The following is a 27,553-nucleotide window of genomic DNA, read 5'->3' as shown; positions in this document are numbered from 1 at the left end:
CCGGAGGCGGGAAAAACCTCGGGGCGAGCCGGGCCTGGTCCCCGGAGAGGCCCACTAGAGCGCGGGGGGGGGGGGGGGCTCCGGGAGGCCGAGAAGGGGCTGTGACAGCTGTGACCCGGCTCCACTCTCTCACCTTGAACATGTCGCTTGCAGCGGCGTCTCCGGCGGGGGTCACCCGGCCTTGACCCCGCCCACTACAGAGAGGTGGCTACGGCGGCCGGCTAGGGCCCGATTCCTCCGACGCAAACGGGCCGCGGTGCGGGTGACGACCGTACAGCCAATTCGATCCGGCCAAGGCTTAGCTAGGAAGCCTCGGCTGGAAACCGCGACGTTGAGCTGCAGCGCGTCGCGCCTCGAGCGGCGATCGAACTCAAGCCCCGCCTCTCACAGGCTCCACCCCTGCGCCGGCGGTTGCTAGGCGGCGGGAAAGCGCCACCTCAGTGTGGGCGGCACGCGGGGGTGAGAGGAGGGAGGTCCCGGCCCCGCGCCCCGCTGGGAATCGGCCTTCGCCGTTGCGATTGGGCGCCCAGTGGTGTGGGCTGAGAATCGTGTGTGCGGAGGCCGCCGGGCGGGGGCGCTCGGCAGGCCTCGGGCGGCTTCGAAAGCCTAGCAGCCGCAGCCGCCGACCTCTGGGGCCTGGATTTACCTCACAAAAGGTTTTTAGTTTTGTGGGGATTTTGTTGTTGTTGTTGTTGTTGTTGTTGTTTTACTCTGGGCTGGACATTTCTAAGATTTTAAATTTTAACTAATTTGCCACGTCCTTTAATCTCGAAAGACCTGACATTTTTTTTTCCTCTTGAAAATGCTTAAGCTTCTGTCCCTCACTGGGAATCAAATGTTTGTCCCTTAATACTAGTAGAAATAAGTAGTAATGACAATAATTATCTTATTAACAAGAGTAGCAACCACCAATAGCGTTTACTATATGCCAGGCTCTGACCTAAACTCCTTGTCCATAGTCGTCTTCTCTTTCCAACAACCCAAGTAGGTGGGCACGATTATTACTTCCCATCTAATAGATGAAGAAACTGAGGCACAGACAAGTAATATGTGCAAGGCCACACAGAAGGAAAGTGGGAAGTCTGGATCCAAATCTAAGTTGTCGGCCTTTAAAGCCTGTGATCTCACCTAAACAATTGTTACAGTGGCTCATAATAGGGTACTGTTTTATATTTCATTCTGTATTTTATATTCTAACCCTATAGCAAGTGTAAGCCCATCCAGGCAGGCATCCAGAAGATTTGGGGGATTTTTGTGGTGCTGTGTCACTGCCCTCCAGCCAAAGACCACTAGGAACACATCTGTAGTTGAACAAGTTGGGTTTTTTTCTTGTTGCTGCTAGGAAAACGCACACCTTGGGAAACAGTGGGGAATCTCAGTAAGAGGGTGTTAGAAAGATTTATTCTAGGATTTGGGCTTTGGTTGGGTGATTTGGGGGCGGGTTCAAGGAAGCAAGGCTTTGCTCTGGGTTCGGTGGTGTTAGGAAGCCAGGGTTAACACTAAAGCCCAGCTGTGAGTGCCAGGCCAGGTCCTGGATATTTTTTTTTAATATAGATTTATTTATTTATTTATTTATGGCTGCATTGGGTCTTCATTGCTGCACGTGGGCTTTTCTCTAGTTGTGGTGAGCAGGGGCTACTTTTCATTGCGGTGTGCAGGCTTCTCATTGTGGTGGCTTCTCTTTGCGGACCACGGGCTCTAGGCACACGAGCTTCAGTAGTTGTGGCTCGCGGGCTCAGTAGTTGTGACTTGCGGGCTCTAGAGCGTAGGCTCAGTAGTTGTGGTGCATGGGCTTAGTTGCTCTGTGCCATGTGGGATCTTCCTGGACCAGGGCTTGAACCCGTGTCCCCTGCACTGGCAGGTGGATTCTTAACCACTGTGCCACCAGAGAAGCCCCAGCTCCTGGATATTAAGGAATGCTTTTCTCTTTCTCGAGAGAATAGTGTATTCCAAGCCATCCACATCCCCATCCCTAAGGAGAAATATTAAGGAGACTCTGAAGGCTCTGCATCAGTAATGAAATGTCATATGTATATAAAAGTGTGACTTATAAGTGATAAATTAAGGCAGGAATTCTTAATTTAGGGGGTACATGAACTTGGGGAAAAATTGCAACTTTATTTTCACTAACGTCTAACTGAACTTTAGCATTTCTTTCAATTATAGTGTAGGTAACAAACCACAGTAGTATCAGCAGCACCCGTGACTTTGTCATCCATAGAAAGCACAGTATTTTCATATCATGTTACAGTCACGGCAGATTTCTTGAAATATCGTTTCTGCTCATTACCACTTCACAAGTACAGTGATTATTAGCACTCTCGTATTATTTAATGCATAAAGAAGACACATTTCTATAATTTTGTTTTTGAAAATGTTTTGACAATGATTTCAATATAATTGGAGTCTTTTGTAATCCCATATAGTTTATGTTATGTATCTTAAAAAACATAGTTCGTAGAAGGAGTTTGTCCATAGGGGTCCATGGCACCAAAAGAAAAGATAAAGAGGACCTAGTTTAGTACAAGATACTAAGCAGTGACTAAGAATTTGGCAGCTGCTTCCAAATTGGAGTAATGTGTCAAAGGATAGAAAATCAGAAATGAAATCAGATCACTTACTACACGTCCTCTCACTTTACCAGGGAGGGAACTGAGCTCCTGAAAGGTTAAGGGACTTGCCCAAAGTCTCACAGCTATTCCATGGTAAAACCAGGATGAAAAGTTTTTGGAAAGCATGTAAAAACCCTCCACTCTGATAGGCACTGGGGATTCCATAGTTAGCAAAATGCCTCCTGCCTTCAACAAGCTTGTGGGGTGACAGCCAAGAAACCAAATTATGATGCAATACGAGAAGTACTGTAAAAGAAAAACATATACAGTATTATGGGACCTTGGAGACAGTAGTCAGTAGTTCTGGAAAAAAGATAGTGGGAAACTTCAGGGAAGAGGCATCAATTAGCTGGGGTCTTGAAGGATGAATTGATGTTTGCTGGTGGTAGGGAAGTCATTCCAGGTAGAGGAAATGGCATGATCAGCAGCACAGAGTCGTAAAACATTGATTTTGGCAAGAAGTTCTTGTTCTCACAGAGTATAGAGAGGAATGCTAGTGGAAAGTTGATATTTTGAGATTTGAGAAAGAATGGAACTGGATTGTGAAAAGAGTTGAACGCAATTCTAAGGAGTTGGACTTTAGCTTGGAGGAAATGAGGTGTCCCTGAAAGATTTTAAGTTGAAGAGTGATAAGGTTGGATTATTGCTCTGAAAAGTTAACTCCAGCTGCAGTGTGGAGGATGGAAGAGACTGCAGACAGGGAGGCAAGTTAGAAGGCTATGGATAGATCCACTTGTCTTTCCCATATACCTCATAATATTTGTAGTACACAAAGAATGTAAGCAACATTAAGAGATCTAGGAATAAAGACGCGGACATAGAGAATGGACTTGAGGACACGGGGACGGGGAAGGGTAAGCTGGGAGGAAGTGAGAGAGTGGTATGGACATATATACACTACCAAATGTAAAACAGATAGCTAGTGGGAAGCAGCCACATAGCACAGGGAGATCAGCTCGGTGCTTTGTGACCACCTAGAGGGGTGGGATAGGGAGGGTGGGAGGGAGGGAGACGCAAGAGGGAAGAGATATGGGGACATATGTATATGTATAACTGATTCACTTTGTTATAAAGCAGAAACTAACACACCATTGTAAAGCAATTATATTCCAATAAAGATGTTAAAAAAAAAAGAAAAAAAAGTGTTACTCGTGACTCAAAAAAAAAAAAAGAGATCTATGAAACCTTCCTTTTTCAGGGGTTCTGGAATTAGCACAACAATCATAATGGCACTTGAGTCTCATCCAAACAGTGTAATAACAGATTTTGACCTCAAATGTTTAATTTATGTATTTCAGAGTACTTCATTGTGAGGAAAATGAGTCATTCCCCAAAGATATCAGTTACTGGTGTCCCCAAATCAGATAGTCCACGCTTGGGAAAAGGTCACAAAGTACATTTGTCAAATGCTATAAAGACAAAGGGAAAACAACAGTAAGTAGCCATTTTTCGCCTGGTATCATCTTCCACAACTGGACAGTTTCTGTATGGTATTTACCCAGCTAACATCAAACACTTCTTGTTTTGTAAATTAGAGGTTTTTTGTGTGTTTTAAAAATACTTGTGAATTGAATAATAATTATTATAATTATAGTATTTCATAATTGACAAAGCATGTTAACACACATCTCTTTGATCCTCACACAACCCTGTGATGTAGTCTTGTTATTACATCTTATAAGTGAGGAAGTAGCAACTGGAACAAGGTAACTGATTTGCAGAAGGCTAAACAGCTAGTAAATGGCATCAGCTAGTATTCAAGGGTCTGTTTCCATACTTCAGGCCTTTTCTACTCTACATCTTGTAGTCTGCACTTTGCCAGTCAACAGTGGCATTATAGAGGAGTACCTACCTCTCTTTGTAGCTCTGTGAGGGGTAATGATGGGGTTGGGGGGCAGTTCTTGGAGAGTGAGATCCCTATTATCTGCCAGGGCTGGGACATGATCAAAAGTAGAATAATGCTCTGACCTGACTGGGATGAGCCTGGTTCAAACAAAGATCAGAGAAGAGAGTTTCTTTTTCTAGGGCATGGTCATCCGGTCCCAGAAGAAAATTTGGGCCTACTGTAACTTCTGTACATTCTATTTTCTTAGCACTTGAACTAGTTGGACAGTGTTTTTAAGAACTATAATGGAATCATTTTAGGTCATGGATGTTTTTAGAAAGCACATTTTTTTGATGATAAAGTTTTAGCCAGGATTTTTTTTAATCTCAAGGGAAATATTCTCAAGCATTTCTTATCCTCATTCTGACTAGATTCGGCAGATGACCAGTTCTAATTACCACATCCAAATGTTCCTCATTAGGTCAGTCTTAGGGTGGAGGATGGGGAGATGCAAGAGGAGGAAGCATAAATCCAGAGTTCCCCAAGATTTTAGGAAAATGAAAACTACTTCACAAATCTTAAGCTCTTTTTTTTCCTTTCAGAAATAATAAAGATATTTCAGCTTACACGATACAGAGAGTGTGGTTCTCTCATCTTGACAAATCAATGTTTCAACTCCTTAAGTGTACAATTTGTGCAGCGGTATGTATTTTGCTTTTTGTTTGCTCTGACAGATATAATTACTTATCAAGGTAAAAGGTGTGTTAAATAAAGAAAGAATATATAACCTTTTAAAATCCCGTCTATTTGAATCTAATAATATTGCATGGGGTTATGGGATTTCTTCTTTGGTTAACTCTAAATGAATATTTCTGTATTTACTTTTTTTTTTTTGCGGTACACGGGCCTCTCACTGTTGTGGCCTCTCCCGTTGCGGAGCACAGGCTCCGGACGTGCAGGCTCAGTGGCCATGGCTCACGGGCCCAGCCACTCTGCGGCATGTGGGGTCTTCCCAGACCTGGGCACGAACCCACATCCCCTGCATCAGCAGGCGGACTCTCAACCACTGTGCCACCAGGGAAGCCCTGGATTTACTTTTAACATGGGTAACTACTGTGTCTTTTTCTGAAACCAATATGATTTTTTTAAATCTATTTCTTATTTGAAGATGTGAGACAGTGATCTTCTAGCACTAAAAATCTCTGTATTAAAAGTGCCTTTGCCTTCCACCCAGCAATTTCACTTGTAGGAATCCATTCTACAATCTATGTACAGTTTCATTGCAGTATTGTTTGTAACAGCAAAGGAAGTAAACCCTATAATGTCCATCGATAGGATACTGGTTAAATAAATGTTGGTGCTTTCCTACTGTTAAGGCTTGCAGCCTTGCATATGAATCTGCAATAGAAAAATAGCTAAAATATCTCATTAGTGAAAAGGCAAGTGCAGAACATTATGAATAATATAATCCTATTTGAATAAAAACAAAGAAACGAACAAAAAGGTGCACATCCCCCCACTCCCCAAACAACTCTGGCAACGCTGGCAGAGTATTGTCTTCTTTCATATAGTACTAAATATTCTCCTAATAAAATCACCTGTGATTACAGTAATCTATAATTAGTAATAGTCACATTAAGGGAATTTTAGCAGCTCTGAAAAAAATGATAAACTCTGAGAAATGTGTACACTTTTTTACCATCTGACCCACAGACCCACTGCTTTATTTATTTTTAAAATTTATTTATTTAAAAAAATTTGTTTTCCCTCTTGCATCTCCCTCCCTCCCACCCTCCCTATCCCACCCCTCTAGGTGGTCACAAAGCACTGAGCTGATCTCCCTGTGCTATGCGACTGCTTCCCACTAGCTAGCTATTTTACATTTGGTAGTGTATATATGTCCATATATACACTACCACTCTCACTTTGTCCCAGCTTACCCTTCCCTCGCCCCGTGTCCTCAAGTCCATTCTCTAGTAGGTCTGCGTCTTTATTCCCATCTTGCCCCTAGGTTCTTCATGACCATTTTCTTTTTTTTTTTTAGATTCCATATATATGTGTAAGCATATGGTATTTGTTTTTCTCTTTCTGACTTACTTCACTCTGTATGACAGACTCTAGGTCCATCCACCTCACTACAAATAACTCAATTTTGTTCCTTTTTATGGCTGAGTAATATTCCATTGTATATATGTGCCACATCTTCTTTATCCCTTCATCTGTCGATGGACATTTAGGTTGCTTCCATGTCCTGGCTATTGTAAATAGAGCTGCAATGAACATTTTGGTACATGACTCTTTTTGAATTATGGTTTTCTCAGGGTATATGCCCAGTAGTGGGATTGCTGGGTCGTATGGTAGTTCTATTTTTAGTTTTTTAGGGAACCTCCATACTGCTCTCCATAGTGGCTGTATCAATTTACCCCACCAACAGTGCAAGAGTCTTCCCTTTTCTCCAGACCCTCTCCAGCATTTATTGTTTCTAGATTTTTTGATGATGGCCATTCTGCCCGGTGTGAGATGATACCTCATTGTAGTTTTGATTTTCATTTCTCTAATAATTAATGATGTTGAGCATTGTTTCATGTGTTTGTTGGCAATCTGTATATCTTCTTTGGAGAAATGTCTATTTAGGTCTTCTGCCCATTTTTGGATTGGGTTGTTTGTTTTTTTGATATTGAGCTGCATGAGCTGCTTGTAAATTTTGGAGATTAATCCTTTGTCAGTTGCTTCATTGGCAAATATTTTCTCCCATTTTGAGGGTTGTCTTTTCGTCTTGTTTATGGTTTCCTTTGCTGTGCAAAAGCTTTTAAGTTTCATTAGGTCCCATTTGTTTATTTTTGGTTTTATTTCCATCTCTCTATGAAGTGGGTCAAAAAGGATCTTGCTATGATTTATGTCAATAGAGTGTTCTGCCTATGTTTTCCTCTAAGAGTTTGATGATGTCTGGCCTTACATTTAGGTCTTTAATCCATTTTGAGTTTATTTCTGTGTATGGTGTTAGGGAGTGTTCTAATTTCATTCTTTTACATGTAGCTGTCCAGTTTTTCCAGCACCACTTATTGAAGAGGCTGTCTTTTCTCCATTGTATATTCTTGCCTCCTTTATCAAAGATAAGGTGACCATATGTGCGTGGGTTTATCTCTGGGCTTTCTATCCTGTTCCATTGATCTATATTTCTGTTTTTGTGCCAGTACCATACTGTCTTGCTTACTGTAGCTTTGTAATATAGCCTGAAGTCAGGGAGCCTGATTCCTCCAGCTCCGTTTTTCTGGTGTACTGTCACTTTGCCATGCCCCCTCTGTTATTTTCAATAGATTGTGCCTGGGCAGGGTACTGCATTCCACTTATAGCACCATCATCTATTTCAGGAACATCATGTGACACATGAAATTTTGAAGAAAGTGAGCCCTTTAGAGGCTGAGCTTGTTAAAGATCCTTGCTTGAAGTGTAAAGTTAGATTCAGGTAATGTTTTTATGCTGATTTACTTCAAGCAGTGCTTCGTTAATGTGAAGGAATCTTAGAAATTTATTTTCTTAAGTCCTCATATGTAATTACAAAGTAAATGTGTTGTTCTTATTTACATTTATTATGTGAAGAAACTGAGGCATGACTCTTGGGCCAAATGTTGCCTTGAAAGTAGCTCTCATCTCTCATGATGTGTTCAGTCTGACACACATATGAGAATAACTGTGAGCACACATGCCAAAGTGTGGCTCTTTCATACTCTGTGATCCGTTTCATTACCAGTTCTTTTTTTTTTTTTTTTTTTTTTTTTGCGGTACGCGGGCCTCTCACTGCCGTGGCCTCTCCCGCTGCGGAGCACAGGCTCCAGACGCGCAGGCTCAGCAGCCATGGCTCACGGGCCCAGCCGCTCCGCGGCATGTGGGATCTTCCCGGACCGGGGCACGAACCCGCGTCCCCTGCATTGGCAGGCGGACTCTCAACCACTGTGCCACCAGGGAAGCCCTCATTACCAGTTCTTTTTATGCTCTGGTATAGCTTTTACCCTGCATGCAAAAAATTATGTGAATGATCTTAAGTACAAGGAGGAGAAGTGACAGCTCCAAACCTGATGCGAAATGACTAATTTTGGTCTTTATTTCAGATTTAGTGGCGAAACATTTCCACCTTTCATCGTGTTTAAAATTTTTCTTCATACTGAAGGCCTTGGTTACAAGTATTTCAGTGGAAAAAATTTATTAAAGCCGTCAAGTGAGGTGATGTTTCATGATGTAGAGTTTGTGTTAATTTAGCTTTTTAACATCTATGCAGTATCTGAATTGCATTCAAAGTATACAGACTATGTTATTTCACCATTAAACAGCCCAGCAAGCAGGTAGTATTTTTTTTAAGCATCATGTTTCAAAGTGACTCTGTTTATTAGCTAAAAAAATATTTGGAATGAATTTCTTATATAAGGCCCTAAAATATACCCATCAGTTTTCTTTGTATGAAAATTTTGGTTTGCTAATAATGAATTACAGTGGCCTGTTGGTCAGGGCTTTTTAATTATGCAGAACATTTATGCAATTTTGTTTTAATGGTATTTTATCATTGTTTCTTTGATTCTGGTAGCATGTTTAGAAAAAGTGTGCTACAGTATTGAAAAGGAACTTTTAAAATGTTTATCCTTTTTAAAATGAGTTCTCATACTTTTAACTTTTGTGAATATTCATCATAATTGTGTCTACAGCATAGGACTCACGTGAGGATCTTATTAAAATGCAGTTTTTGATTCAGTAAATCTGGGACGGGTCCTGAGATTCTGCATTTCTACCCAGCTCCCAGCAGCTGCCACTGCTGCTGATCCATGTACCACATTTTTAATAGTGAGGATCTACAGCATAGGTTTTATTCCTTTGACCCTTATATATGACTATAGTCGAGAAAAATGTGTACATTCTCATATTTAGCCTTTTATAAACCACATATCAAAGGTTGTTTTCTTGTAGCCTTCTGAAAATATCTTACATGAAAAGTATGACCCACCTGAAATCATCAGTAATGGCATGTATTCAGGATAGAAGACCACACAGCCTGGCAGTTTCTGACCAGATCCAGCATGTGCAGCATATATTCTCTGAAGAATATTAGAAAAGGAAAAGAGACTGCTTTTCTATGTCTTCTCAGGCAATATCAGAGAAAATTTAGTTTGGTTTCAGAAATGTATCAAAAGGACTAGTGGTTTCATGTGGAATATGGTATTTCAGAAACATTAATATTTGTTCATTTATATAGAATGACTTCAAATGGGAAAGTAGATGTTTATTCTCCATTCCAGAGATAAATTCATGCCACATTTATCTACAGAATAAGCTTATAGTTGTCCCTATAAAATTTCATCAACTGTTGCTTTTCTGAGGTTATATAATGTGGCTTTTTTAGGAACTGAAATTTTCCCAAGACAGCTCCTGGCAGACCCTGCTATGCCCAGGCTGGAGCAAATGAGAACCTTAGAGGCCATGACTGGAAAGCACTGTGTATATATCATAATTCATTAAAATGCTGTATAATAACTTAAATTTTATTTTAATTACAAAGTAACTTAAAAGAAATAGCACAGAGATTTTTTTTAAAAGGAAAATATGTCTTTATGCCTTTCTTCTTTGTGCTGCAACTTTCATTCACCTTGGGTGATCACTGTTAATAGTTTATTGTGTATGCTTCATATTTTTCCATAAAAATACACATATTATTGCACATATTTTTCCATAAAAATATATTTTTATTTAAATATATTTTAAATTTTTTCATTCTTATTTTTAAAATGTGATTATACTATTCAGTTTGAGTTTTTCACTAAACATTATAAGGGGTTACAAATGATCAGAACATACCCAACTTGGAGAGAACAGGTTAGGATTCCTTTTTCCTTTAGTTCAGGTTGAAAACAAATTCTGGCAATTCTTGGATTCATAGTTAATAGAAAGCCTGTAGAAATGGAAATTTTCTCACTTTAAGTTCACTCAACTTTTTTGCTCTTTGAATGTAGACACTGTGTCTTTAGCAAACTGATACAACTTTACTAAGTTTATTTATTTCTCCATGTGAAAGAAATAAGTCAGTTGTAGTCCATTCAGATGTTTAATCTAAGTTCATTTATGAAGGAGGGGAGTTTCACCAATTCTTTTTGGTTCCATCTTTTCCCTCGTTCTTATATCCAATTCTAGTTTCATTTCCTTCTCATTTTCCAACAGCATTTCTCATGTATTTACAAACACACACACACAAACACACACACACACACATACACACACACAAAAGCAAAAACAAGTGAAAGGATGTAGAATAGCCTGAATAACTTTGGAGAAGAAGAACGAAATTAGACTATTTACACTACCTGATTCCAAGACTTAAAATGCTATAGTAGAGGGCAGACAGCAGAAGCAAGAAGAACTACAATCCTGCAGCCTGTGGAACAAAAACCACATTCACAGAAAGATAGACAAGATGAAAAGGCAGAGGGCTATGCACCAGAGGAGGAAGGAACAAGATAAAACCTCAGAAAAACAACTAAATGAAATGGAGATAGGAAATCTTCCAGAAAAAGAATTCAGAATAATGATAGTGAAGATGATCCAGGACCTACGAAAAAGAATGGAGGCAAAGATAGAGAAGATGCAAGAAACGTTTAACAAAGATCTAGAAGAATTAAAGAACAAACAACCAGAGATGAACAATACAATAAATGAAATGAAAACTACACTAGAAGGAATCAATAGCAGAATAACTGAGGCAGAAGAACAGATAAGTGACCTGGAAGACAGAATGGTGGAATTCACTGCTGCAGAACAGAATAAAGAAGAAAGAATGAAAAGAAATGAAAACAGTCTAAGAGACCTCTGGGACAACATTAAACACAACAACATTTGCATTATAGGGGTCCCAGAAGGAGAAGAGAGAGAGAAAGGACCCGAGAAAATATTTGAAGAGATTATAGTTGAAAACTTCCCTAACATGGGAAAAGAAATAGCCACCCAAGTCCAGGAAGTGCAGAGAGTCCCATACAGGATAAACACAAGGAGAAACACGCCAAGACACGTAGTAATCAAATTGGCAAAAATTAAAGACAAAGAAAAATTATTGAAAGCAGCAAGGGAAAAACGACAAATAACATACAAGGGAACTGCGATAAGGTTAACAGCTGATTTCTCAGCAGAAATGCTACAAGCCAGAAGGGAGTGGCATGATATACTTAAAGTGATGAAAGGGAAGAACCTACAACCAAGATTACTCTACCTGGCAAGGATCTCATTCAGATTCGATGGAGAAATCAAAAGCTTTACAGACAAGCAAAAGCTAAGAGAATTCAGCACCACCAAACCAGCTCTACAACAAATGCTAAAGGAACTTCCCTAAGTGGGAAACACAAGAGAAGAAAAGGACCTACAAAAACAAACCCATAACAATTAAGAAAATGGTCATAGGAACATACATATAAATAATTACCTTAAAGGTGAATGGATTAAATACTCCAACCAAAAGACACAGGCTTGCTGAATGGATACAAAAACAAGACCCATATATATGCTGTCTACAAGAGACCCACTTCAGACCTAGGGACACATACAGACTAAAAGTGAGGGGTTGGAAAAAGATATTCCATGCAAATGGAAATCAAAAGAAAGCTGGGGTAGCAATACTCCTATCAGGTAAAATAGACTTTAAAATAAAGACTGCTACAAGAGATAAGGAGGAACACTACATAATGATCAAGGGATCAATCCAAGAAGAAGATATAACAATTATAAATATCTATGCATCCAACATAGGAGCACCGCAATACACAAGGCAACTGCTAACAGCTATAAAACAGGAAATCGACAGTAACGCAATAACAGTAGGGGGCTTTAACACCTCACACCAATGGACAGATCATCCAAAATGAAAATTAATAAGGAAACACAGCTTTAAATGACACGATAGACCAGATAGATTTAATTGATATTTATAGGACATTCCATCCAAAAACAGCAGATTACACTTTCTTCTCAAGTGTGCATGGAACATTCCCCAGGATAGATCACATCTTGGGTCACAAATCAAGCCTCAGTAAATTTAAGAAAATTGAAATCATATCAAGCATCTTTTCTGACCAAAACGCTATGAGATTAGAAATCAATTACAGGGAAAAAAAACGTAGAACACACAAACACATGGAGGCTAAATAATATGTTACTAAATAACCAAGAGATCACTGAAGAAATCAAAGAGGAAATCAAAAAGTACCTAGAGACAAATGACAATGAAAACACAATGATCCAAAACCTATGGGATGCAGCAAACGCAGTTCTAAGAAGGAAGTTTATAGCTTTACAAGTCTACCTCAAGAAACCAGAAAAATCTCAAATAAACAATCTAACCTTACACCTAAAGGAACTAGAGAAAGAACAACAAACAAAACCCAAAGTTAGCAGAAGGAAAGAAATCATAACGATCAGAGCAGAAATAAATGAAATAGAAACAAAGAAAACAATAGCAAAGATCAATAAAACTAAAATCTGGTTCTTTGGGAAGATAAACAAAATTGATAAACCTTTAGCCAGACTCATCAAGAAAAAGAGGGAGAGGGCTCAAATCAATAAAATTAGAAATGAAAAAGGAGAAGTTACAACAGACACCGCAGAGATACAAAGCATCCTAAGAGACTACTACAAGCAACTGTATGCCAATAAAATGGACAACCTGGAAGAAATGGACAAATTCTTACACAGGTATAGCCTTCCAAGACTGAACCAGGAAGAAATAGAAAATATGAACATACCAATCACAAGTAATGAAATTGAAACTGTGATTAAAAATCTTCCAACAAACAAAAGTCCAGGACCAGTTGGCTTCACAGGTGAATTCTATCAAACATTTAGAGAAGAGGCAACACCCATCTTTCTCAAACTCTTCTAAAAAATTGCAGAGGAAGGAACACTCCCAAACTCGTTCTATGAGGCCACCATCACCCTGATACCAAAACCAGACAAAGATACTACAAAAAGGAAAATTACAGACCAATATCACTCATGAATATAGATGCAAATATCCTCAACAAAATACTAGCAAACAGAATCCAACAACACATTAAAAGGATCATACACCATGATCAAGTGGGATTTATCCCAGGGATGCAAGGATTCTTCAATATACGCAAATCAATCAATGTGATACACCATATTAACAAATTGAAGGAGAAAAACCATATGATCATCTCAATAGATGCAGAGAAAGCTTTTGACAAAATTCAACACCCATTTATGACAAAAACTCTCCAGAAAGTTGACATAGAGGGAACCTACCTCAACATAATAAAGGCCATATACAACAAACCCACAGCAAACATCATTCTCAATGGTGAAAAACGGAAGGCATTTCCTCTAAGATGAGGAACAAGACAAGAATGTCCACTCTCACCACTATTATTCGACATAGTTTTGGAAGTCCTGGCCACGGCAATCAGAGAAGAAAAAGAAATAAACGGAATACAAATTGGAAAAGAAGAAGTAAAACTGTCACTGTTTGCAGATGACATGATACTGTACATAGAGAATCCTAAAGATGCCACCAGAAAACTACTAGAGCTAATCAATGAATTTGGTAAAGTTGCAGGATACAAAATTAATGCACAGAAATCCCTTGCATTCCTATACACTAATGATGAAAAATCTGAAAGTGAAACTAAGAAAACACTCCCATTTACCATTGCAACAAAAAGAATAAAATACCTAGGAATAAACCTACCTAGAGAGACAAAAGACCTGTATGCCGAAAACTATGACACTGATGAAAGAAATTAAAGATGATACCAACAGATGGAGAGATATATACCACGTTCTTGGATTGGAAGAATCAATATTGTGAAAATGGCTATACTAACCAAAGCAATCTACAGATTCAATGCAATCCCTATCAAATTACCAATGGCATTTTTTGCAGAACTAGATCAAAGAATCTTAAAATTTGTATGGAGACACAAAAGACCCCGAATAGCCAAAGCAGTCTTGAGGGAAAAAAATGGAGCTGGGCAAATCAGACTCCCTGACTTCAGAGTATACTACAAAGCTACAGTAATCAAGATAGTATTGTACTGGCACAGAAACAGAAATATAGATCAATGGAACAGGATAGAAAGCCCAGAGATAAACCCACGCACAGATGGTCACGTTATCTTTGATAAAGGAGGCAAGAATATACAATGCAGAAAAGGCAGCCTCTTCAATAAGTGGTGCTGGGAAAACTGGACAGCTACATGTAAAAGAATGAAATTAGAACACTCCCTAACACCATACACAAAAATAAACTCAAAATGGATTAGAGACCTAAATGTAAGACCGGGCACTATAAAACTCTTAGAGGAAAACACAGGAAGAACACTCTTTGACATAAATCACAGCAAGATATTTTTTGATCCACCTCCTACAGTAATGGAAATAAAAACAAAAATAAACAAATGGGACCTAATGCAACTTAAAAGCTTTTGCACAGCAAAGGAAACCATAAACAAGACGAAAAGACAACCCTCAGAATGGGAGAAAATATTTGCAAACGAATCAACTGACAAAGGATTAATCTCCAAAATATATAAACAGCTCATGCAGCTCAGTCTTATAAAAATAAACAACCCAATCCAAAAATGGGCAGAAGATCTAAACAGACATTTCTCCAAAGAAGACATACAGATGGCCAAGAAGCACATGAAAAGCTGCTCAACATCACTAATTATTAGAGAAGTGCAAATCAAAACTACAATGAAGTATCACCTCACCCCAGTTAGAATGGGCATCATCAGAAAATCTACAAACAATAAATGCTGGAGAGGGTGTGGAGAAAAGGGAACCCTCTTGCACTGTTGGTGGGAATGTACATTGATACAGCCACTATGGAGAACAGTATGGAGGTTCCTTAAAAAACTAACAACAGAATTACCATATGACCCAGCAATCCCACTACTGGGCATATACCCAGAGAAAACCATAATTCAAAAAGAGTCATGCACCCCAATGTTCATTGCAGCACTATTTACAGTAGCCTGGTCATGGAAGCAACCTAAGTGCCCATGGACAGACGAATGGACAAAGAAGATGTGGTACATATATACAATGGAATATTACTCAGCCATAAAAAGGAACGAAATTGGGTCATTTGTAGAGATGTGGATGTATCTAGAGACTGTCATACAGAGTGAGATAAGTCAGAAAGAGAAAAACAAATATTGTATATTAATGCATATATGTGGAACCTAGAAAATGGTACAGATGAACCGGTTTGCAGAGCAGAAATTGAGACACAGAAGTAGAGAAAAACGTATGGACACCAAGGGGGCAAAGCGGCTGGGAGTGGAGGTGGTGGGATGAATTGGGAGATTGGGATTGACATGGATACACTAATGTGTATAAAATTGATGACTAATAAGGAAAAAAAATACATAAAAGTTGAATGGAAATATAAAGAAAAAAAACGCTATAGTAATCCCAGCGGTGTAGTGATGGCAAAAAGGCAAACATGTAGATCAATGAAATAGAACAGTTCAGAAATAGACCCACATATATATGATCAGTTGCTTTTCATCAAAGGTGTGAAGGCAGTTTAAATGGTGCTAGAACAATTGGATAGCCATGTGTATAAAAAAGAGATCTCAATTCAGTTACCTACTTTGATGATCTATTTTCAGAGCTATGCTTATTTAAAGAGGGTTGTCACTATCGTAGTCCACCAACTATATTTAGAATATCCTAAAGCCTTGCTACTCAAAGTGTGGTCTGCAAAGATAAAAATAAAAAAAAAATTTAAAACAAAAATTTTTTTTTAATAAATAAAAAATAAAATAAACAAAGTGTGGTCTGCAGACCTGCAGCAATGGCATCCCCTGGAGCTTATTAGAAATGCAGGCTGTCAGGCCCCACCTCACACCCACTAAATTAGCCTATGCATTTTAACCAGACCCCCAGATGATCCTAGGCACAATATAGTCTGACAAGCACTGTCCTAAAGGTGCCCTCCCCCATGACCTGGACACCTCTGGGTAATTGACAGTTCTTAAACATGAACATCCAGTAATTGTTATTTTAAATTGAAGATCCCAGTTCTTTTTGAGGATTGGGCATTTATGTAAAAAGGAAAAACGTTATTAATAATAGCGGCCCTTATTGAGCACTGTCAAGTATGATGTTAAACATTTAATGTGCATTATCATTTAATTCTCATAAACTCTAGAATGTAGATTCTGTTATTGTCTTCATTTTAAAAAGACTAAGTAACTTGCCTAAGGTCTCACACCTACAAAGTGAAGGAACTGACATGAAGACCCAGTGAGCCTGACTCCAGAGCCCATGCTCTTAACTACTTCTGTGTCAGGAACCCTGGTAAATACATTCTCTTATATGGCCCCCTGATAATTCTGATGAGGTACATGTCATTCCCATTTTGCCTGTGTGGAAGCTGGAACTTGGAGAGGCTCGTCCGGGCCAGAACTGAGACTTCACTTCTACATATATCCGCTTGACAAGCCTAACTGTAGATGTTGCCCAGCAGGTAGCCGCAGAGCTGTGGGGGAGTGATGATGGCTCTCAGGGGAGGAGTCAAATTTAGAGATGCCCGCCTCTGACCCTTTGAGTCGCCCACCAAGAATGGAACCTTCCTCTTGAATCCTAGTCTGATTGGCTGCTCACCTGGAATCGTTGCCTAGTTTTCACCCTTCCCTTTCTCCTGGGGCTGGGCTCTTTATTCCCATCCCTTCCTATCCAGAAGGACTTTCCTGAATCTGGCCATACACGGCCAATGTCTGAGAAAGAACATCTTGACCACTGGAGGGCAAACTTTTTTCAAACCCCTGTCACAAGTGGGCAACAAGCCTGCCCTGTGCTGCCAGGCATGGGGTTTTTTTGGCTGAGAGACTGAGATGGGCTTGACAAATCTGAGCCACACAGCTGAGGCACTGTATGAATAAGGAAACTGGGACTTGGAGAGATTGGTGGTGGTGGCTGAGTGGAGTAGAGTAGGAACTGACAAGAAATACCTTTTCTAAGTAACTTGAGCTAGTAAAATATAGTTATATCTAAAGAAATTCGCAAGGCAGAAATTATAGGGTTTTCAGACCTGTTCTGCGTACAACTATTTGCTTTTACCTTTAGTGTCACTGTGGGGATGGTTAATTAGAACCCACAGGAAATAAATTGCAAGAAAGCATAATGGAGATATGTGCCAATACTGCCTTTTCTTTAGATGCATAGTGTTTAAAGAAACTAATGAAACGGAAAGCCAAAATGATCTGCCTAAAGGAAGGTTCCATCACATTTTTAGTAAACTGTTTCTGTCCCTTCGATTTAGTGCATTAGGAATCAAACTACAACCATTTGAATATTTTCTTTCACTTTCCCTATGTGTCTGTGTTCTAAGCTTTGGAATTTAAATAAAGAAATAAATAGGAAATATTCTGGATAAGAAAAGTGAGAATTGGAATAAGAAGTACATTAAGGCTTGCTATTATTTTGCGTGTTAAGTAAAAACAGATTCCGAGTTTTAGTCCTGTCTCAACCACTATTCTATAGTCTTATATCAGCATTAAAACACAGAGTTCCCATACTTTCACAGTATCACATTCTGAGATACAAAGGAAAAAAGAAACTGATCTGGAATCAAATGATGCTTGAATTTTCATCTACGCCAGCCTCCCTTCACATAAGCATAACCTTTGTGGCCAGAAGCACAGATATGTAATATAAATATGTATTAGAATAGTCAGCACATACTTACGGGGGGTGGGAAGGAGGGTGGGGAAGCACTTAATTCTCTATTCACAGTCTATGTATATAGCTCTTAGCACAAGGATAGGTATACGTAGAGGGGTATGGTGCAAATACAGCCAGACTGGATTGGAGTCTCCATGTTTTCTGTGATTCTTCTGTCTCTGCCCTCTCAGGTGCTTTCCTTGAGTAGAAAATGTTGACATTTGTGAGAGAAAAAAAAAAAACCTTTGTTTGCTACTCTTTTGCTACTGAGAAAAGCCTAAAGGAGAGGGAGGTCTCAGCCCTCTGAAACGTACATGTTTCCATTTGAGGGCGAGATATTAACAGCCACATAAAAGAGAGCTGGCCCCAGTACCTTTCATTGCGGTTCCTAGGGCAACCTGTTTAATAACCAGATAAGCTTTCTCTGCATTGACAGCATGAATAGTTAGTGGTTTGTTTTGTTTTTTAAAGGAAAATAATGTCCTCTGAGGATTGTGGACTCCTCTACTCCTCTAGCTACATTTTAAAACTATTTAGATATGGTTATGGAAACAAATTTTAAGTGGTTTAAAAATCTATATAATCTTTTCTTTGTAAATAGTCTTTTTATTGAATAGCACGCTACTAGAAGAAAGGAACAATATTTGATGCATTTGTCTCAAAAAATATGTAAAGTGTGTGCTGATAGTTATTGCTATTATACTACTATTTTTAAAGTATTTTTTTCCTCTTTATAGGCTGTGGTTGATGCTTGTAAAATAATGGGGAAAAAGAAATTTTATCATCAAATTATGGAAGATGAACGTCTTTTCCAGAAGTTCAAAATAACTGATGAAATAGATATTGTCACCCTGAAAGATTACATGCAAGTAAGGAATTTAGATTTGGATTTAGATATTGCAATTTAGATATTGAAAACAACAAAATAAGCCTCGTGACCCTATCCTCCAGGAAGAATCATGTATCAGTTTACTGTGGTGAAATACACACAATATAAAATGTATCATTTTAAAGTGTACATTTCAGTGGCATTAAGTACCTTCACAGTGTTGTGCAAACATCACTACCGTCTAGTTTAAGAACCTTTTTGTCACCCCGAAGGAAACCTCACATCCATTAAGCAGTCACTCCCCATTCCTCTGTCACTCCAGCCCCTATCAGCCACTAATCTGCTTTCTGTCTCTCTGAATTTGCCTGTTCTGGACGTTTCCTATTAATGGAATCATATATGTGGCCTTTTGTGTCTGGGGAGTGATAGGTAAGGAATGTAGGGTTTTTTCCAGGGGTGATGGAAACGTTTTGGAATTAGTAGTGATAGATATTGTGAATTTACTAAAAAAAAAACCAAAACACTGAATTTTATACTTTAAAATGGTAAATTTTATATTATGTGAATTTTATCTCAATAAAAAAATCAAAAATAAATACATGGTGCTAAAAAGAATACATGACGGGGATTTGACTTAGTAAGGAAGGGGTCTATTATTGTTTCGATGCTTTCTGCTACAAGGAACAGAATATCCCCAAGCACAAGAGGCTTAAACAATAAAGGACATTGTCCCGTGTTAGGGAGTCCCTGGACAGGTGCGTCCTGGGATAGCTAGTGTCGCAGCTCAAGGACATCAGGGTTGTTGGTCAGCTTCACTACAGTCCTCTCAGCTTCCTTCACATAGTAACAAGATGACTATCACATTCTCAACTACATTCAAAGGCAGGAAGAAGAGGACTCAGCATCTTTTTCTCTAAATCTCAAGAAGAAAAATCTTTCCCAGAAGCCCCCAACAGACTTCCTCTCAGGTCCCATTGGTCAGAACTGGATCACATGCTCCCCCTAAACCAATCACTGTAAAGGGAAATGGGATCGTTTCCCATAATTGACTTAGAACAATCATGGTTCAGGTGCTGGGGCTTTCCTTCCCAGAGCATATGTCTGTTCCATATGTGAAAAAAAAAATCAGGGCTCCATAAGTAAGGGAGAAGAGGGAAATGGGTGATAGGCAGGCAATCAACAATGTGTCACAGCCTCGGTCTGCGGCTGAACGGGTGGTGCACCCCAGGCAAAGGCTCTGTGGCAGGACGAACTGCAGGGCATGAAAGCAGGTTTGTGGACCTGGAGAAGGGAGAGCACGGAAGGTGTGGTATGCAGTCAGGCTAGAGGGCTGGTAAGAGATCATGATGCAGGGCTTTTGACCATAGTAAGGTGTTTATTTTTTTCCTTGATTGTGTGTGCAATGAGAAGCTGGTGCAGTGTTTCGGGAAATGCGGTGACCTAATCTAATATGTGAAGAGACCCATCTGGCTGCAATGTATTATAGCTAAAGGATTAGAAGACAGCAAGAGCCTCCTTCTAGTTTGGAGGTTCCTGCAATATTTTAGGAGAGATGGTGATATCTTGGTTTAGGGCTGTGAGGCTGGAGATGCAAGAGATAACTAGAGAATAAAAGCAGTGGGCCTTGGGGACAGAGAGGTAAGCTAAAAGAAAGTGTCCAACATGGCTTCTAGGTTTCTGGTTTGTATAACTGGTCGGACAGCAGTGCTGAATCAGGGAACTTAAACTAGATACCTGAATAGTAATAATAGCAAATGCTGGTGTAATAACTCCTTTTATTCTCATAACAACCCTAAGAAGCAGGTACTATTATTACCCCTGTTTTATAAGTTCTAAAGAAACAAGGGATCCCAAAATTCTAGCTCATAATAATAATAATAATATATGGCCTTAACTGTTCACCCAGTTGCTTGCATGTGAAACATGAAATTAATGCGGTGCTTTAGAGACTCCCAATTGTGTTATCTTTCTTTTAGAGCCTTAACCTAGAAGATTTGGGGACTGAACCAGGAAATAAGTAGAGCTTGGGGATGTCAGCTATCTTTGCTAAGGACATGGGTGGCATACTTCCAGGCTGTCCCTATGCCAAGGATTGGTGTCATAGAAAGAAGTTCCCAGATAGACATATTGGAAGAGAGAGATCTGATGATCGCTGACATTTATTGAGCCCTTTATGGACACAGCATTGTTTTTAGCTCTTTAAATGCATATTATCTCCTTTAATCTTCAAGTTTGTAAATTATGTGACCCTTTAAGAGATGAGGAAAATGGAGCTTAATGAGATTTTTAAAAACTTACTCAAGGTCGTATAGCTAGCTAATAGGTGCAGAGCAGATCATAGACAGTTCTGAGATGTTTACCCATTTTACCATTCCACTATCGGGAAATAAAATATACAGGCAGTCCTCGCTTTGCATGGTAGTGCAGGGCCATAAAAGCTGAAACCATGCAAGCTGAAACCATGCAGAGCAAACTTAATCATCAATGGGAAAAATCGTGATTGTTCCGTGCCTTTAAAAAAATCTTATCAAAACATTAAAAACTCTCTTACTCTCTGTTATAAATATATAGGAAAATGGAAAAAAGCAAAACATTTATTTAGTACACTATAATTTAAAACATTAGAAACATTCAGAATTTAAAATGTTTTATTTCTTTGTAAAAAGCTTATCAACTGTGAATATACTAGAAACTATTGAATTATATACTTTAAATAGGTGAATTATATGAGACATGAATCTCAATAAATCTGTAAAAAAAATCGTTTTATCAAGAGTAGTTTAAACAGTGCTTACCTTCTTGTTCTCATATAATTTACAATAAGGAGTGAGCATCTTCTCTATGCCCTGGCAAATTGTCATACTCCTTTCTAAGTTTGGATCACCCGCCAACATTTTATCCTCTGTACTTTTATTGGCCACACCACGCAGCTTGCAGGATCTTAGTTCCCTCACCAGGAATCAAACCCAGGGCCCTGGGAGTAAGGGCACCGAGTCATAACCATCGGACCGCCAAGGAATTCCCTATCCTTTGTACTTTAAATGTTATGAAATGTTTCAGAGCTCCTTTAATATGAAGCTTCTTTTTTGCCAACATTACTTCCTCTGAGAAAACTTTACCCTTTTCAGCAGTGCCATTTTCCCCATTTATGTTGATAAGTTCACCTTCACCAAATTCGTCTAGCAGCCTCGCTCCAGTGTCTTGAATGATGGCAGTGTCAGCATCCCCATGGTCACCTATTTCTTCTAGAACTCTATTTACATTTGATTTGAATTTCACTTCCAGCTTTACCACTTTTTCTTTCTTTGTTTGACCTTTCCCTCTTTTTTTTTTTTTTTTTTTGTGGTACACGGGCCTCTCACTGCTGTGGCCTCTCCCGTTGCGGAGCATAGGCTCCGGATGCGCAGGCCCAGCGGCCATGGCTCACAGGCCCAGCCACTCCACGGCATGTGGGATCTTCCTGGACCGGGGCAGGCGGACTCTCAACCACTGCGCCACCAGGGAAGCCCTGACCTTTCCCTCTTTTGATTATCTTTATTTGTAAAATGTCATATGGATTTATCACTGGGAGACAAAGAGGTAACACAATTACACACTTTGCTGTCTGTGAGTGAACTAAAAAGCAGATCTACAGTGACCAATCAGTGACACACTTCGAAAGAACTGACGTGATTTGTCATTTATCACCATGCACATCTGTTATTTATGTAGTAATCTATGGACTGAAGAGCTAGCAGCAGAGTTTGTACTTTATGCATTTAACTCAGTTTTACTGTGGTAACTGAAATTTGAACTGTGTTATTGAAGGACTGAGCTTATTTGACTAAATGGTGGTGATTGATTGAAATTCGTGCATGCCTAAATGATACAAAGGGAGCACTGCCTGTATGTGTGTGAGTGCGAGAGCACAAGAGGGAGAGAGAGAGAGTGTACATGTGTTATACCCTAAATGCCAGAATTGTAGCTCCTCCTGCCCTATTCCTATGTCTTAAATGAACATTTATAAGGTTGAATTGATTATATATATTTATATTTTTAAATTCCTAATTTGATATTTTAAATTAAAAACAAAAAGAGGGCTTCTCTGGTGGCGCAGTGGTTGAGAGTCCGCCTGCCGACGCAGGGGACACGGGCTTGTGCCCTGGTCCGGGAGGATCCCGCATGCCACGGAGCGGTGGGGGCCGTGAGCCATGGCCGCTGAGCCTGTGCATCCGGAGCCTGTGCTCCGCAGCAGGAGAGGCCACAGCAATGAGAGGCCTGCGTACTGCAAAAAAAAAAAAAAAGTGGGATTTCTACAAATACTCCAAATGAAAATAGTGAAATTTGCCACTTAGCACCAGAGGTGAACTAATTATTTCTAAAAAGGTTTGTGCAAATGTCCTTTCAATGCAAGCATGTCATGAACAAGTATTGCCAGGTATGTAGATCACATAGCTATTTTCAGTTTTCAGGCCCATCCTGAGTTTAATTTATCTGAGTTATATTTGCCTTAAAGATTTAGTGTTTATGCATTAAATAAATATTTAATGAGCGTGGTACTATGTGCATGATACTGTGTGACAAGGATCCTGCCTTGTCACAGTAGGGGAGCTAAAACATACACAGATAGCTAGAACATCAAGTAGTCAGTAATAAGAGTCATAGAAGTGAGATACCAATACAGTTCAGAGACGGGATCAAGGAATGCTTTTGCATGAAGTAATATTTGAGTGGATCCTTGGGAAATGTGTCTAAAAACATTCGAGAACACCACAGCCAATCATGCTTAGTTATTTTTTCCATATAGTATTCCAGTCTTCTGGATGAGATCCCTGCATCTTCTGGTGGCAGAAATAACTACTGGCGAAGATTAAATCTCGAAAACATTCCTAGGACAATGATAATGTATGACATAGTTGATTATGCGGAGTCTGGAATAATCTCAAACCGTCTAAAAAAAGAAATGAAGTATCTATTACAAAGACCAAAAACAGAAGAGATGCGTCAGCACCAGCTACAGATTGTTTCTCAAATTAGGTAAAAAGTGATCCTTCACTGGGGTTACAATACTAGGGGCATTTCTAGAAATGTTCACATTCTGCCAAATAACTCATGAAAAATAATAACAGAGCATATGGGGAAAAAGGGGTTGGGGCAGATTGCTCAAGACTTATGCAACTTTGCAAACAGAGCACTAACGAAAAGGACAATTGGTACCTGGGAAGATACCTTGTACCACCAGACAGGCCACCACAGCAAATGTAAAAAATGTACAATAGAGTGAAAATGCTGGCGGCTCTTTCATTAGAGCAGGTAGTGGGCACCGAGACAGTGCAGATGGAAGTGGAGCCCTGGGCCAATGTGGTGGCCTTTTAAGTGGACATGAGAGGCAGTGTGACCTGCCAGGAACCATGAACCGCTCAAGGCAGGGAGTAGGGAAGAGGGCAGTAAGGGTGGATCGTGTGTGTGTGCGGGGGAGTGCCTCTCTTGGGAGAGAGCCCTAGGTGCCGGTGCTCATTCTTGTTTTCATGAATGCAGCCAAAAGGGCTCCCTTTGCCCATGCTGCACAGAGGAGAACTTTTTCCTTTTCTGCTGAAGGTTATAATTCTAGTCTTGATATTCTAGCTCCCTTTGCAGAGGATAAATTGCATATAAATTACAGTGACATTATTCCCTTCTTTACCAATAACATGTGCGCCATTTCACATTATAAAAGAGCATGTTGTAGCAAAATAGACTGTATTATGATTTGAAACAACATGGACGGACTATGACTGCACCAGTTATCTTCCTTTTTTCTTTCCATTACCAAGTCTCACCTAGCCCATCTTATTTACAAATTAAGCTTTTTTTCTTAAGAAAAAGAAAGAGATAATAAGACTGAAGAGGACCTGTTGGTAGTCTATTTTCACACAGTCATATTTGAAATGAAAAATACTCCTTTAGTACATGAAAAGACACTGGTGACCCACTGTCAGGCAAACACACTGGTTGTTTTTTTTTCAGGAGTAGAGATGAGTGGGTGCTGACCCAATAACATAATTTAGCCCATTTATTTTATGATCAAGGCTATACATTTGCCAGACAGATGGCCTAGTGTAGGGCGCAGTCTGTCATCATGAAATAGATTTTCTCTAACTCATCCGTCTAAGCACTGAATATGGAACTTAACTCTGTTACCACCAAGGTCAAGTAAATGATGTAATTTTCTCTGCCACCATATATAACTGTAGGCTCCCTGCTATTTAGACTCATGCTACTGATTATCCTAGAATGAGTCACTTAAAGAACTAAACAAGTAGCCAAATTCTAAATCAACTGAAGAGGGAAAAGTACTTTCTTAACGGCTCCTTTGAAGGCAGTTCAAAGTTTGGGATCTCCCAGAAGCAAACCCTGAGGAAAGTATTTGAGTATGAGTAGTTTATTTGGGAGGTGATCCCAGGAACCACTGATGAGAGGGGTAGAGAAGTGAAACAGGGAAGAGCAGGCAGCCAGAACAGTGTATGTTAACAAGCAGGTTGTCACTGTGGGTAACTGGAGCTTAATCTCTCCTGGGAATGTCCTGGCCAGTGTAGAACACACAACTCAAGTTATCCCACAGAGGGGAAGGGAGTTGGGATATTTATACACCAACACCCATCAGTCACTGGTTAAGGGTAGCTTAGGAGGGGCGGTATTAATTCTGGGGCCCTTTCCCTGCACAAGGGCTCTTGTTTTCATAAGAAAGCTCTCAGGCTAAGTGAGGCCAGTGTGCGCTATGGCCCAAGGGGACTATGAGCATGGCACCAACTGTGTCTGGTCCCAACACTGATAAAAACAACTTGTTTCAGCCATTATGAAATTTAATACTTTTTGGTGTTAGTATATAGTATATCTTTTAAAAAGATTCAAATGGCTACTACACGGTATTTTCCCGGAAGACTGATTTTAAATTGATATAACATTTTATAATTTTCACTATCATTGTTGTAAACATCATCTATACACCTTCATAAGTGGCAAAGAACTATGCTATGTAACTCAAGCAGAAATGATAACTTTGGCCTAAAAACTTACGTGCAGTATTGCTCCAAGCACTGAGGTCTAGGATATATTTACCAGAGGATGCTTTAATAAAATTTGGAACTTGCTTAAATTTAAAATTTTATTTTGTACAATTTTTCTGTCTATACTACAAATATTTTCTAGGTGCCCTTCATCCTTATCAAGTCTTCAACCTTTATATCGGCCCTACCAACAGCAAATTCAAATTAAACACCTGGGACGTCGATCCGAGCAAGCTCAAATGAAAGTTGAAAAAATGAAAAAAGCTTATAAGATGGCTAAAGAAAAAATTGCTTCTGCGGGAACTGTAAGTTTAACTTGTACTGAATTCATTGTTTTGGACAATATTCAAACTGTAAGTAATTCTACTTCCTTAAGTAGAATTTTCCTAATCTACAAGTTCAAGGATGAAACACATACATTTGGTATATACCTTGGATAGTATAAAGCTACATTCCTCTTGGTAACGCATATTTAAAAAATTTTTAAACAATATGAGTAGCTATTCTGATAAATACCAGCCATTTTGACTCCACATGAGCATGAGTTGGCAAAAACCCTATTGTTTCTGTATATTGGCACTGTTGATTCAGCACATCTCTAATGGTGCTTTTCTCATTTCTATTTACACTTATTAAGACCTGTAGTGTGGAAAGTCAGCTTCAGTATACTACATTGCAGGAATATTTACAATGAACATGTATTCATGTTTTACTTTGTAATTTTTAAAAAATCTGCTATATATTTTTTTGAGATGAGGCTAAGTGTGAACAGTCAAATATAAAAAACATAAAATAGTAAAAACCAAATATAAAACACTTTCCGCTTTTATTTATAATTCTACCTAGGAACTGAAAATGGACACACCAGGTACAAAGCAAAACGAGACGATGGTCTTCTCCACCCCATTCTTTGACATTGTAAAAGTTAATGAGGTCATGTCAGATGACGAATTGGAAAAAGAGGAAAAGGAATTATTTGCCTGGTGTCAAGACTTGTATATTAATAATTCTCCATCATGTTAAAGCACAGCTAATTGACAGAAAACCAGTTATTCAACAATCTGCTTGTCTGTCTATAAATGATGAGTATATGCGTTAAAGGAAAACAAAACATAAACAAGCCCTCAGTATGCTCTCTTAACCAAATGTGTGACAGATTTTAAAGCCCTTTTTGTATTACCATAGGTACAAGTATTTTTTACTAACAGAATTTTAATCTAAATAAATTAAATTGAATCAACTAGATGCCCTCAAACTAACTGTGTATGGTTTTGTTCAAGAAATGGTATTTCGTCCCTGGAACTTTTATTCAATTGTGATTTTCCTTCATTTAAAAAAAATATCGAACAGACCATGCTTAGCATAAATATTAGAATTCACAGAATAAACGGCTGCTCTTGAGTCAGCCTCCAGTGTCTTTTTTTTTTTTTGTAGCATGTTGTTTTTTACAGAACAGCTTGTGATTTACCTATTCTGAGTTATAATAAAAATAATAATGAATTTGTTGCTACAGTAGGCATGACATAGCATACCTAGTCATTAC

The 27,553-nt window shown here is 39.1% G+C and overlaps 2 protein-coding genes across 4 annotated transcripts in view; one reads left to right on the top strand and one right to left on the bottom strand.

Moving 5' to 3' along the window:
- The window catches only part of APOO (apolipoprotein O), a 66,203-nt gene extending 65,873 nt beyond the window's left edge, over nucleotides 1-330 (bottom strand). For 2 of the 3 annotated variants that reach the window (XR_002642834.3, XM_022560480.2), the window contains exon 1: nucleotides 134-320. Coding sequence is in view for 2 of the 3 variants with exons in the window: in XM_022560480.2 (XP_022416188.1) it covers nucleotides 134-142 (9 nt within the window). In the remaining variant the exon portion in view is untranslated. Of the gene's footprint in view, nucleotides 1-133 lie in introns of all 3 variants that reach the window. The other variant, XM_089904674.1, reaches the window with a different exon arrangement.
- On the top strand, nucleotides 273-27,323 carry CXHXorf58 (chromosome X CXorf58 homolog). The gene is made up of 9 exons (XM_089904675.1): nucleotides 273-656; nucleotides 3,911-4,046; nucleotides 5,040-5,139; nucleotides 7,791-7,903; nucleotides 8,547-8,658; nucleotides 18,894-19,025; nucleotides 23,772-24,001; nucleotides 26,153-26,315; nucleotides 26,857-27,323. The coding sequence occupies exons 2-9, from the start codon at nucleotides 3,931-3,933 to the stop codon at nucleotides 27,031-27,033; spliced, it is 1,143 nt and encodes a 380-aa protein (XP_089760801.1). The 5' UTR covers nucleotides 273-656; nucleotides 3,911-3,930; the 3' UTR covers nucleotides 27,034-27,323.
- Nucleotides 27,324-27,553: the final 230 nt, after the last annotated feature.

The sequence above is a fragment of the Delphinapterus leucas genome, chromosome X (genome assembly GCF_059928025.1).
Source record: "Delphinapterus leucas isolate spDelLeu-1000000601 "Yukka" chromosome X, BTC_Dleu_Yukka2, whole genome shotgun sequence".
NCBI classification, from domain to species: domain Eukaryota; kingdom Metazoa; phylum Chordata; class Mammalia; order Artiodactyla; family Monodontidae; genus Delphinapterus; species Delphinapterus leucas.
This window is presented reverse-complemented; position numbering and strand designations above follow the sequence as displayed.

Excerpts from the sequence above, each read along its gene's own strand:
- CXHXorf58 (XM_089904675.1), top strand. The coding sequence starts at position 3,931 with ATGAGTCATTCCCCAAAGATATCAGTTACTGGTGTCCCCAAATCAGAT. Across the intron at positions 7,904-8,546 it reads AAGTGTAAAGTTAGATTCAG|ATTTAGTGGCGAAACATTTC; the intron begins GTAATGTTTTTA and ends TCTTTATTTCAG. Across the intron at positions 19,026-23,771 it reads CCCTGAAAGATTACATGCAA|TATTCCAGTCTTCTGGATGA; the intron begins GTAAGGAATTTA and ends TTTTCCATATAG.